The sequence below is a fragment of the Nestor notabilis genome, unplaced genomic scaffold (assembly GCF_000696875.1).
Source record: "Nestor notabilis isolate BGI_N333 unplaced genomic scaffold, ASM69687v1 scaffold4513, whole genome shotgun sequence".
NCBI classification, from domain to species: Eukaryota; Metazoa; Chordata; class Aves; order Psittaciformes; family Psittacidae; genus Nestor; species Nestor notabilis.
Window position 1 is genome coordinate 37,135 of NW_009923138.1, and position 14,261 is coordinate 51,395.

General features: G+C 38.2%; 1 protein-coding gene across 1 annotated transcript in view; it reads right to left on the bottom strand.

Annotated features, from left to right (window-relative positions):
* OXCT1 (3-oxoacid CoA transferase 1) overlaps positions 1–14,261 on the bottom strand; it is a gene marked incomplete at its 3' end in the record, with an annotated part of 65,309 nt that overhangs the window by 34,110 nt on the left and 16,938 nt on the right. Inside the window, exons 6-8 of the mRNA XM_010011969.1 lie at positions 11,952–12,101; positions 10,164–10,270; positions 6,967–7,027 (exon numbers count right to left, since the gene is read on the bottom strand). Coding sequence (XP_010010271.1) covers positions 6,967–7,027; positions 10,164–10,270; positions 11,952–12,101 — 318 coding nt within the window. The remainder of the gene's footprint in view (positions 1–6,966; positions 7,028–10,163; positions 10,271–11,951; positions 12,102–14,261) is intronic.

The window sequence follows — 14,261 nt, forward strand, 5'->3', positions numbered from 1 at the left end:
AAACAAATAAAAAAAACAAAAAAACCACAAACCGAAATAAAACAAGACCACATACCTAAATTAACTACAAAAGAAAGTCAGAAGCATGTTAACTAAATGTAAAAAGAACTCCGTTTTAGCCCAGCCTATGAAAGTGCTTCTCAAATCATCTTAAGATGGACTGCACAACAGCTGTAAAACTATTTTGTTTTTCTGTTCCATCTTGTAATAAACATATGAACATGCAGAAGCAAGGAATCAAAAGCAATGAAGTGAAATAAAAACTACAAAAGAGCATTCAAGTCTGGGGGTGGGATCCTTTTTGGAAAACTGAAATTACTGTGGCAATGGTGTGCAACAGTTTCTAGGATCTGCTTTTCCAAATCAGTGCTAGCAGGCCCTGAATTTCAATTCCAACCCTTCTCTGACTCATTCTGTAACCTTCTATGACTGGAGCCACAACAGCTACCAAACTGCTTCTTAATGTTGTTGAATAGTGAAGCAGAAAACGTATTAAACACTTCAGCCTTCTTTGTACTCAGTATTTGTAATTTTACTCTCCTCATGGAGCAGTGATGTACCAATATCCTTGGTCTCCCAGCCCACTATGTATATAGCCTTAGAAAGGTTTCTTGCTGCTTTCAAGTCTACTTTATTTTGCTGGAGATTTCTGAGTTTGCTCCTTTGTGCCTGGTTTTTTTTTTTGGTTTTTTTTTTTTTTTGTCTGGGTTTTGTAATGCTTAGCCTCAGACATCTGATCTCAATCTCATTTTCTGTCATTTTTCTTTTCTGTGGTTGAGATTGCAATGATTGTGATCAAGGTCAAACTCCCACTGCTCTTCCAACATTTTCTCCATGCTGGAAAAGTTTATTCTCAAGCTCTAAACATAGTCTTTCTCAAATTTCATTTCTGCTTAGCTACATCCCTCAGAAGCCTTCTTCTACGAAGTCTTTGAGCTCACTAAATCATTTTTCCTAAGAAATATTTTGCCACTTTCCTTTCTATGCTTTCTAAGGATAATGAGCTTGCAGTTCACAGTTACTCTCAACACGTGTTCACTCAAATCTTTTATCTAAGGTTCCTTTAGTAAAGGATGTTGTAATGTCTATACTCTATAATTTGATTATCTAAATTCAGATCCACAAGCATTTCTGATTCAGGATTTAGCCAAAACTTAGTCATGTAAATTCAATCATGCAGTCAAAAGACGTGACTAACCACCTAGATGTTTAAGGTGCAAAGACTTCCATACTTGTGTTAATAATATGTATTTATATATATAAGATAACTTTTGCATATATTATACTAGTGTATTATGGCAACTATAATTTTACTGTCACTTGTACCAAATGCTTCTAGTAAGGTGACAGGATTAAACAGCTCCGTATCCATTCTGTGCCAAACAAGATTCTCAAACAAAACACTCTGTATCCTTCTTGGCCTCAAATCTTGATCTGTGGTTTCCCAGAAAAACATCCTAATGCAAAGTCTGTGCCTATCCCAAATCCAGAACCACTTCCTTTATTGGGGTTCAATTTCAAGTTCTTTGGCTGGGGCATCTAGGCAAGGAAAAAGATTCTTTTAGAGTCTTTTTTCCACTTTAAGATAGTACTTACAGGTTTTTTACAGTAAACTGTCTCTATGTAAAAACTTTGAAGAATTTCTCAGAATAGAGCTATGCATCTGAGGAAAGTTTTGCCATTGTTGAAGCACTTAATAGAATAGACACCAAAAAAGGCCATTCATTTTCTAGTTTCCTCAATAAAACACAATGCCATGATTTAGCACAGATAAGAGGATACAAATAGCTTATTCCAGTCTACTTCTGTCCCTTAGTGTGGCGCAGTTCATTGTACCTGAGATAATGGCATTCACTGACGTGGCTGTGTTGTCACTAGGCAACCAGAGATAAAATGCCGGGTTTAATGATTTTTATTTAATGCATTTTTATGAGAAAGTACACTCTCTTTTTACCTCCCGTAATATTATTTGAGGTGGAAATGCTGTTTACACAGGGAGATATATTTAGCCATCCTCTGCAATCTGAACAAGAAAATTATTCAAACTGGATATTCAAACAGTCAGTCAATAAATATTTCTAAACATGTTGACTATTACCACTATCAAACACATCATGGTATTGGCTGAGATCTCAAACCACTTCACTAACAACAAGTATTCAGTAGGTCTCACTGCAAAGAAGATCAAGGGCAAGAAAGCAGACAACAGCTGAGGGATGTTTGGGGCTGTTATGAACGTTTTATGTACTCCTCCATGACAGAGATCAAGCCGAAGTCTCTATCACTCTTCACCTCTCCTGTGCTGTCATGAGGCCCACACATGGCAAGGTGACACCATGGTTTTTCCTGTGGCTTTGGGTTGCCCCAGTTTTTTCCATAAAAGAGGCATTATCATCAAAACTGTCCTTCCCAGTGGGGCTCTGCTCACAGGTGCCTCTACAGAACAGGCACATATTAGGGAGATCCTAATATCACAGCCCTTGCTCTAGCAGTTTAGGCACACATCCAGGAGGCCTCCCTATAACTCTGAGGTGCTACACATTTCATTTCCCATCACAACATTCAACAGATCTGCTGTGGGGCCTGACAGCAGTGCTGGCTGCTGAATTCAGCAGATGCCTCCTTCATTCAGCAGAGAGCATTGGAAATGTTACCACATACATAAGGCCACACAAGCCCTCAAGTTTCTTCACGTACCAAGCCCTTCCTTTGCACTTTTTCAAGGGCTGGTGGCTCATATATAACTTGTCACCACTGATTTCCCAACTTTCCTGTCTTTCTACATCAGGAGAAGGAAAGTGTTTATAGATCGGAAAATCAACTGAAAGCCTTAGGCTGAGTGTGTGAGGGCTAGACAAAGCTACAGCTTTGCATACCTAGCTCTTTCAAGTCCTGCAAGATGAAGCGAGAAGCAGGTGCACAGAGAACTTTTTAAGTGCACCACTGTGCAACTAAAAAAACCAAATAAAACCCTTCATAATTTTGCCTACATATAGATGAAACCAAACTAACTAATGCTGCACATACTGGTTTATTTAACCTTTTTCTCTGCAAAGGTTACCTTCCAAATAACAGAAATCATGAATTTCAGTTGAAAACTTCTTTTTGGCCTTTAATACTAGTCGTCTCTAAATTGAAGTAGAAATTCGACTGGCCTCAGCCACAGCTGGATCTTCTGTGCCCCAGCATATAACCTTATTATCTTGAATGTTAGCAAGTCCTATTCCCTATTGCTTAAACAAAAGAAATGCATGTAGCATTTCAAAATATTAGTTCAGGTCAGCAAACACCTCTTGCATTTCACTCCGACCCCAAAAAGGGTACTGGACAGCTACTTCTGACCATTTGCATAGTCAAAATAAAGAAGGCTGAGGGTCAGACACTTTAATTTCAAATTAATTCTAGGGAAATATAAAAATCAATAACTCTCCAGTATTTGCCATGGACATAGCTGGTGATGGTACAGCCTGATTTCCTCCTCCTTTAGAAGGGTGAGAAGCTCCTTACAACACGGGATAGTTCGTAAGAAAGCAATAGCTGTTAGTCTGTGGGTTTGTGAGGTGGGGTTGTTTTGGTCTCTACTCTTACCCTCTGTACCTACAAGAAATGCTGACAGGTTCTCCCACGTCTGAATTGCAACAAAAATTTTCTTCACCTACGTCACCTACGACAGTGCAAAATGCCACAATCACTTTAGTTTAAGAGACCAGCAGCTCTAATATATTGAAGAAAAAGGTGTCTTTTACTGTTTAAGCATGTCAGAAGATTTCACAGGTCCTCGGGTTGACTTAGATGGACAAGTTAATAAATGTAATTGATTCCTAGGGAAGTCCCACTTCCACCAAATTCACAGATACCTTGAGACTGGATTTCCAGTAGTTTATTCTTCCCTTGGTATGGATTTACTATGACAAGTGCCATTCCATATTTTTATCAATTATCAGAAACTAAAATTAATTGAGAGAAAGACTGGTGAAATAATAAACCCTAAGAAGGAAGTGACAATAACCAGACATACAGGTAAACTTGGTCTATTCTTTTTTTTATAACAAAACACAAAGTTAGACATCTGTGATGAAGAAATATTTGCTATATTTACAGAATGTATGTCAGAAAACACTGATTACAATTCCTGAAGAATGCTGGAAACAGATCAACAAGATGTAAGCAACGCCATAGGAGCCCCTATATAATGATCAGCAAAGAGTGCAGGTATGCAAACAAGGAAGCAGCAGGACCGAAGAGTAACTCTATTTTTCAGGTGACATTAGTGGCAGCAGTGTTACAATGCTGAAGACACACCAATTGGTCACATTTGCAGTTTCAGAAAAAACACAGCGAGAAGGAGATGGACATAAAAAGGATAAGAGAGCAGAAGAAAATATTTTATGGTTAGAATCCATAAGACCTCAATCTGTTCATCATATTAACAGCACTGAGAAGTCACTCAGTGGGAAGGAAATGCCAGCTTCAGAAAGTTTTTTAATCTAGCAAAAGAGAGTAAAAGCATTAAATGGAACCTGAAGCCAAACTAATTACAGTAAGAAGACATATTTATACCAGTGAGAATGATTAACCACTGGAATAAGCACAAACAGAAGGACGTTTTTTCCACCTCTTGTTTTATTTGCATCAAGGCAGGATAACTTTCTGATTAAACCTATCATCCAAAATTCAAATTATACTCTGATTGAATATACTTACTGGCTTAATAGTGACATAAGTGAACAGCCTAGCACCCATTCTTCTAACTTAGTTTAACAAATGAAGTTTTGTTTCTGAAAAAGATATTGTTTCTAAAGGACTAGATAAAACTTGATGTATACAAACAAGCAAGAAAAGAGAAATAAATAACCTATCAGAGCAGCCACGAGGCAAAAAAAAACCCAAAAAACCCAAACCAACCAATGAAACAAAAAAACATCAAACCAAAACAGTTCCCTTTTTCTTTGTATTTATAGCACTCATTTTAAAGGAAAAATTTCAGCAACTCAAAAATCAGAATCAAATATTAGAGGGATATGCTTCTAATTTTTCTAAGCCACATAGCTTGTTTCTTTATGCTAGACAAGCAAATGTTGACAGTGTAAGTCTGGTTGCGTAACAGGTAGAAAGCTCCACTATCAAAATCAGGGTGGGAATGCCAGACAGAGCAACTACAGTCCTGCAAAGCCCAATTAATCAATACATGACTCTGAAGACAAGCCTGACCTGTAGCTAGTTTGATGGAAAGTAGCATGGATGACTTCAAATCTCTACTTACAGGACTCTCTGCTTAAATTAAGCTAAATGGTCAGTGGGTGTTAAAAAGAAACAGAGCTGGGAACAGGAACCAGAATCCAGAAATCCCTCTGCCAAGAGAGTATCTGAATTACTACCCTACACAAACTTTTTTCTTCTCCCAGTAAAAGGTACTGAATATTTCCCACTTCAACCTTGAACAATGTTAACTAAGGAGTCAGGCAAAACTCTGTTCAGCAACCTCAGTTCCCTAGTGATTAGCCCTAAGCAGCTGCAAGCTGACAATGCTCTGTCCTGAGAAAGTGCTAAATGCCATAACGAGGTCTGTCCTTCCAATTCCCTGGTTTTGAACTCTTAAATCCAAACACAACATTCTGAATACCACTTTTGAAGAAAGCCACTTAAAAGTTAAGCAAATAAGGCACTGCATTTGGTTCAAAATATGTATTAGTCCTAAATCTCTGATTATGCCTCCTCACCCATTATTTTCTCCATAAAAAATAGAGTTGTGAAGTAACATTAATGTACCATCTTGCAAGACAGCTGCCAGTTTTTCAGTGGTATTGAAAGTGCAACAAGATTCAGGGTGGACACTGTTCACAGTATATCTGCTTAAGATTGCTAAGTGGAAATACAGCAAGAAGGATGTCTCATAATTGTTGCTCACTGACAAGAAAATTCTACCCTATCACATGTGGATAGAAGAGCAGACAGAGAGAATGAAATGGAATGTAGGTGGAAGGCTTTGATCTACTTAAATTCTCTAAATGCCAGACTGAGCAAAGTATGAAGGGCAACTGTCTAGAAGGAAACGGAATGATGGAAAATTATTTCATTTTTACATGGAAAAATATCTTAAACCTCTCTTGAAAACTAACTGAAAATTCATGTACCGCTAGCAATTGTCACTGTAAATCATGAGACAAATTCTATGATACTTTTTGCCATAGTTCTTTAAACATAAAGAAATAACTGAAGTTCCCAAATGTATTATCCAGAGATGTTTATATAACAAATGTTTTCCATGTAAGATTTTATAAAAAACCCAAAACACAACAAAACCCAACACCCAAACAAAATCAAAATAGAACTCCTGAAGAAATACAAGCCTCTTCCATTTAGAATTTACTACAAATAGAACTGAAGTTTTTCTTGATCTTGCTGTCAAACCTTAAATGGCTTTCATTAGGCATGTAAAAAACTTAACAGAGATGAAAAAGAGAATAGAGCATTCTATCCTTTAGGTATTGCTATGCCTTAGCAACTCTTCGGTCACCAATATATTTCCCGTGAAGGCTGGTCCAATGTTTTAAACATTATTGGTTTAGACAACAAGGAAAAAGAACAGGAACTTCTGAATAAGGTATTATGTTAATCTTCTCAAGCACAGCCTAAGACTATTGTTTCTTCTTTCATCCGCATGTTGTTTAACAAATTTGAAGGTTGTTGCTCTGTTTCTCTTTCAAAGGCAGATCACAGTGAACACGAAATCCTGGCCAGGATCAGATGAGCAATAATAAACTGAGGAACCATGGTCAACTAATTACGAAAACAGAGCATAGTGTTAGGAGTAGGCAATCCAAGGATACAGCTTATACCATTGTCTGTGATATGAAATCCCCCAAAGAGTCAAGAAAATGAGATCTCTGTCCTCAGAATACCATGCAAAAACAAGGGGTATGTTGACTATAGGTGTATAGGGTTTACTATGTTTCAGTTTCCTACCTCTACCACAGTTGTCTTGGCAGCTTTGCACATTGGCTGGTTGAAGTTTCTTGCAGTTTTCCTGCAAAAGAATATAAAATGAATAAATAATGTAAGCTGTAATAGTATGAGGAAAGACTTTTCAGAGATAAGCTACTACAAGTATATCTGTAATATAAACATCACAACTCTTTTCGACAAATAGCTAGAGGACTAATAAAGAAACAGAAAGGAGAAAAAAGTGTTATGGACTTGTGCAAGATACATATGAAATTAAACCATATTTTGTGACATTAGAAAATATTTATTACAGCTCTTTTGACTTTCAATCAGCTCTTTCTCTGATTGGAATTGGGTATGTTACTGATAACTTCATTTACTAGACCCAGGAGCAGCAGCAATCTGGGTTTTGTACAATGTTCCTTCCTATTATTTCACTGCAGGAAGAATGAAATTAATGTCCACGGGGGGGCAGCACAAGGCCTAACAACCTCTAAAATCCCACATATACCTTCATGGTTCAGATTAAGATTTGGGATAGCACTTTTCACAGTAGTAAAGTTAATCCAACTCTTCTGATTGAAAAAGCTATGCCAGTTTTGGCAGTCACTGCAAAACTCTGGCATTCATCCGAAGTATTCCCACACACTATTTCTGTAATAAGGAAAAAGAACTTCTAGGGAATAAAAGTAACACATGACATGTATAATTGTGCTGGGATCTGCACCAAGATTCTAGAAGGCACAAGGAAGAACAAATGAGCTGTGTCAACACCTCTATGTATTTTTCAGAATATTAAAGAAAAAATATTTTTAGTGGGGTTCCACTGATGGCATCTCATTTTTTTTTCTCTTTCAAAATGTAGAATTCTTGAAAAATTTTCATCAAAATCATGAAACTAGGGCTCGGAACAAGCCAAAGCCTCCTTCCCTCTGTCCCCTTTCCACATAAACTTTTTTTTTTCCCCCTGAACATCCTTATTTTCCAACACCTTCTCTTCCTTTCTTCACCCTTCTGCGTGATGATCATGCCTAATGACATAGCTATGCTGAACTTTGGGATGCTGCTGCCCCCTCGTGGCTTCGCGGGAGGTAGCGAATTGAAACGGCCAACTCCTGAGACTACCGTGCAGTTTTAACAGGATTTCTAGAGAAATCTGCAGCGACCTACAGAACCAAAGCTAAACCCAAAGACACATATCTTAGGAAAATCCTGTTTTACTGGCCGTATGCAGCAGCTGTGAAGTCTCCCACGGGGGCTACAGAAGGGACAATATCTTTTGTACATGGGTCTCCTCTGTGTGTAAACACAAAGGGATGTAAACCATAAAGTGTAAAGAGTAAACCATTCAAAAAAAAAAGACCCGAATTTCTATTCTTCTAGCTAGCAGTAAGTTGCCACCTTAAACTATGTAGAGTAGAAAATGAGAAGAAAAACAGAATTACAAAATCTGGAAACAGATGGGGAAGGCAGATGTGACCACTTTTCTGAGCCAAAGATTTTCTCAAGATATTAGTGGCTGGCCTGTCAGTAAAAGAAACTGATGTGAAATTATTTTTACATAGGGGAAAAAAATTACAATAAAACATTTCAATGTCAAATTATGAAGAGTTAATGGGCTTGATTCTGACTACTTATAAAAGCTTATTCAATTTAGGGTTTTTTGTGCTAGTAAAGTTGTTGTAGAAGCAGCAGTCTTCTACAAGATCAAAGGTCTTATTTCTAAAGAATGCACCATGTCATTCTAGAAATAGTCCCATACTTTTGTGAAAGTGGTAGCAGATTTGAGTAAACAGAGCCTACGTCTATCTAGGTATACCTCAGCAAACAAAAACAGAAGTCACACAATAAAAAAAGTATGTAAGAGTCCCATTGGCAGTGAATATACAGTCATTATGTGGCATGACGTCAAAAACACATTTTCCTTTTCATCCTGCAGATCACAGAAATATTGCTGTTACATTATTATCTATTACAATTTACTCCTTTGTTGTCTCCTGCAGGATCTGAGATATACTTCTCTGTTCTAGGCCATCAGGCAATGTGTCTCATCCAAAATCAGAATGGGTCACTGCTTATTATGAGCAAATTCTTTTAAGCTAGCAATACTCAGCATGGAATAAGTCACTGGATGATGATGTTCCCATCTTTGATTAGTTACTTGAAAGAAGGAATCAAGATTTTCAGGACCCTACTCCAGGAGGAAGTAGTATCTGGTATCAGCTGTATTGTGTGAACTTGGAGACATACGAAGACTTCTGAAAGGAGCAGGAGGGAAGAGGAAAAGGCATAAAAAGAGACCAACGAAACATAAAGAAAGGAGGAGGGGGTGGGGGACAGATGCAGCCAGTTTGTTTCTGTGAAGAATGAAAGAATTTTTGAGAGATAAGTGTCAGTATCAGGGGTAAAAGCACAGACTCAAGATCAAACAAAGGTTCAAGATCAAACAAAGACAAGCCCAAGGGGGAAGACTTTCCTGTATTCCATGTCCCAGACCCTAAGGAAAGAAGAAGTTCATGTGCACACACACAAGAAAGTTCAGTTTTCAATCAGAAACAAATAAAAACCAGGCATTAAACATAAGTAAACCTCTCCTGCTTCAGTTCAGGACAAACCAGGGCATAAATACAGCAACTTAATAAATCAACAAGTCAAAACTAGTGATAACATCAGATAAATGATGTTATCACTGGTGCAACACCCAAACTTTTCACTACAAAAGATGTTTAAATTCATATGATGCTTCCCCCTGTATCACCGAGATCATTTTGACTCTACATACAGTTTTCTGGGGGCAGAATCAAGTTTTTCCATCACTGACTGGCCAGGAAACTGACTCTTCTGACATACATAAACTTGAGCTTCTTGGGTCAGCCTTCAGTTGCACAAGAAAAAAGACCCAAACTAACATGAAAATGGAAATTAAAAGAATGTCACTACGTTTCTCCAGAGTCATCATAATGACTCTGGTCTGCTAAGTCTCATTTTTAACTACCAATGCTTTATTTGACAGCTATGTTTGAATTCTCAAAAGTCATTAGAAAAAGCAATTATATTTTGGTTTTAAAGCAGTATAATTTGACAGGAGGGAAAGACAATATGAAAGAAAATGAAATCAGTGAAATATTATTTTGCCATCACACAGGAGACAAGATTCTTCTTCTCTTTCATTATCTAAAATGTTAAAGAATCTTTTCCCATGGGTAAACAAGTCATACCTGAAAATTATGTTGCCTGCACGATCAGCCTTCCATGCCTTCACAAGAGCAAAATCTCCTGTAATTGACTTCTCCAGAATAAAGTGACGGCCATCAAACTCTCGCACCTACAAACAAAAGTATACTTTTGAGATGTAGGTTTCTTCAAACAGATCTCCTGTGTAACATTTGTTTATGGCGTTAATTTTACAAACTATTATGTTTAGACCTCTTCTGGCACTACATGAAGTTTTATCTGAAAAAACTGTATCTCAGCTGTATAATAACAGAGAAGCACAAAAAGGCTATAAACCTCAGTTTTATCGTAGTATCTCTGTCTAGTGAAACTGTGTGAGAAACAGATCCATACTCCTGCTGCTCCATCTGCTGGAATTAGACATGCTTTTTTCTGCACATCTACCAGCTAACCAAAAACTGAAGTGCTAAAGCAGAAGTACTAAGCTCATAATCACTGACCATCACCAGACACCCCAAATATAAAATTAAGTGGACAAAGTGAGACAGAGTACTCAATCACATGTGATGGGTAGAATTTCATTTGGTTTTGTCTGCGTTTATGATCAATGTTTGTAATGATATTGTGCCTGAAGTGAGAATATGTAACTGATGAAACATGTTTCTACATAGAAACATGAAACAGCATTTCTCTTAACGATGCAGAAGGTTAGTATATACACAAATACTTGAGAGCTGGTTAAAATTTCTGTGAGGTGGAGGAAGTATGCCAAAATAAGTCAGGTTTTTGGTCCTGTAAGAGGAGATCTGAACTTTTAAAAATGACAGTTGCATTCAAAATTGATTTGATCAAATTATGCTAGTCACGTTATTAGCCTCCCAAAAGCCTGAAGAGAGTAAGAAAGACTAGCCCACAATTGTTAAAAGCAGAAAAAAATATTGTAAAAATAAGCTATTTAATAAACAAAATGTTCCTTCAAACAGTAAAACATCATAATGACATATTCAGTAAGAAAATTAAGGCAGGGGAAAAAAACCCTAAGTTATTAAATAGAAACTGAAAACAGCCAAATATAAAATAAAAAAAAAACCATGAGGAGGGAAATTACCTTTACCCCCTCAAGACACTTTCTTGAGGTAGAATTTAATGCAGTTTGCAGCCTATTTGGAACATACAGCATTAGCCCCATCCATTTCCTGAAGTACAGTTATGGCACCAAGAATCTATTTTCAATATGAACCCCTTGTTTCTCACTTGGAAGCCACACGTTTTTTTCTTGCTTTGCAACTTCAAATGCTCAGACTAGACTGTCCTTCAACTGGGCAAATGTATTTTCTGGAAGCCTGTGTCAGCTGAGCTCTTCCCCATTTAACAAGAAAACGTCCATCTCTGCTAGTGCTAAAGCTTCATGTAGAGCGGCAGGGTTGCTTACTTCATACCACAGTATTTAAGAAGCACCTGCCCCACTAGCAGGATGTTGTTCTCAATCCTTACTGTGCACTGCAGTGACACGGTATAAGATTTTCTTTGAATATGTAGGGAATCTGGTCAGAAAACTGTCAAGGGAAGAGTAACTCATCACAGCAGGCTTTCACCTGGACCAGCTCTTGATACTAAGTCACTGTGAAGCTGTAAAAACACGCCTAACACATCACAGAGGACGGAAGCAGTGGGAGCAAAACTAATGTGTCTGGTAGCACAGACAACATCCTAATCCAATACACCAAGGTTAAACTTGGACAGGAGGTGCTTAAACTACTGATTATCTTGGAAATATGTAAGAAACTCAGTTTTCAAAGGCGGCGGCTTCCTAGTAACAACTGACATCTTACCTCTCTTGGCTGGCTGGCAATAGCAATGGTGCCATCTGTGTTGTATTTGATAGGAGCTCCCCCTTCCTGCACCAGCGTCCCATAGCCAGTACTGGTGTAAAATGCTGGAATTCCTGCTCCTCCTGCTCTAATACGCTCAGCAAGCGTACCCTATGGGAATTCATATTTAAGAATTAGTCACTTGGAAACAACAAATCAAACTTCATTGAATGGTCAACATTAATTTATTTTTATATCCTGTCATTTGGAGCTTTTCCTTCTAAACTCAGCAGACCATCGCATCTATTTGTTCCTCCTGTTTCAGCTCTCCTTTGTGGGATTGGTACTGGATATGGCAAGAAACGCTTCACACATGGCCATAAATTGCTCAAGAGCACATGACTTGCTGTCAGCTTCCAAGTCCTGGCACTTGTACCTCCTCTCCTTCAGCTTGTTTCCCAGTTCATTACTCTGAGAAGAGTACAAAGTTCTTTTTCTCTTTCCCAACTGGCTAAATACGCAAGAAGGTTTTTGTTTTCTAACAGCCCTACATAAATATGTTTCACTCTCCAACATCTTAAGAAAAACTTCATACCTCACTCCAAGCTGAGTAGGCACACACAGCAGATCAAGAAAGAGAGTCCAGTGATCTGGGTTGCCCATGCTAAGAATACCAGGAAGGTGAGAGAACAGCATTTCTGCTCTATTTGACCACCAAACCTGCGCTCTGCTCTATGTCCAACAGTACTGTGGATATTAACAGCCCAAATTCCTCATCGTCTTAATTATGGACTTACGGCGAATGATATGTCTGTCTGCTTTCAATTAGTATCCTTTCCCAATCCTTCCTTTATTCTTTTTTTATGCATATTTCTGGATTCCAAGCAAGACAAGACTGTCATGGTCAATTACCTAGCTTGACAGCCTCCAAAATGTAGGTTGTATTTTCACCAGTTATCCTGCAAGAAACACAACATGTTTCCAAGCAGCCTTCACCTTTGAAGATCTCACCATGACCTCTCCCTTACAGTGTAACAAGGACACAACAATCCCTCATTTTGCACAAAGTCATACCAAACTTGAAGAGCATTTTCCTAAAGGCTATTTTATCTTGACACAAATATTTCAAATCCCACATATCCTAGCAGGTCATTAATTCATCTGTTTACCATTGCATATTATAGACCCAGTATTTTCATGCTGGGTCTACGCAGCTGATCTGTGCAGTCCACAAAACCAATTACATGTCTAAGGAGTTCAAGGTCTTCTAGATGAAAGCACTCAACATTAAGTAGGAAAAAAGAAAAACAAATTGTGAGACTTGTGACTTTTCAAACATGGGAAGTGACAAGTGATTGGTTATTTCCTGGCTGACTGGGTATAAAAGGAGCTTTTCTGTCCATTTCTGTGATTCTAAGAGACAGTCTCAAGAGCTGGACTCTCTTCTCCATAAAAACACTGGACTGTTGCTTTATCCAGGAGCTTAAAAATAGCTGTTCAAAGCCCAAAGGTTATGTGTCACCTTTGGAAATGCCACACACTAAGCTGTAGGCTTTAAAGTTAAAGCACCTGTTTCACAAAACTAGACCTCAATAGAATGTGACTGATACTCATTATTTTAGCATCTCATTGCATTCAGGCTATTTGGTTAGCTTGGCAGTGTTAAAAATAATTAAAACTATGTTGCTAAAAAGTAAAATTGTAAATACTGGCTGATAACACTACGCAGGGATTTAAGTAAGGTTTAATGACCAAGCCCAAAAAAGTTGTCTCACCATGAACTGAAATCCAATTTGATGTGTACCCACTAGATGGCAGACACTGCACACACAACATCCCTAATGTTGCCAAGCTGCCACCAATATTGCAACTTCACGAGCTCCCCATTTTCCGCTTAAATAGGCCACAGTATGTGTGCTTTTCTACAGCCTGCAAAGAACTACCAAAAATCAAATATTGTACAATAAAATATATATGTGTGTGTGTATATATATATGTATATGCACACATACACACACTCATAGTGAATATAATGTTACTAGCCATAAAAGGAATTCACACAATAGGACCAGTCAACTCTTAACAAACCAGTTGCAGCACACCTCCCATGAGCCTAAGAAGGTGTACAGAGGGTGTACTGGGCTTATGTAGAAAAAGTTTTGGAGGCAGGGGCCTATGGGGGTGGCTTCTATGAGAAGCTGCTGTGCCCAATGAAGCCAAAGCCATCCAGCTCCAAGCTGGACCCACCACTATCCAATGCCAAACCCATCAGAAGCAGTGGCAGGGCCTCTGGGATAACATATTTAAGAAGGGCTGGATGGGGATGGGAAC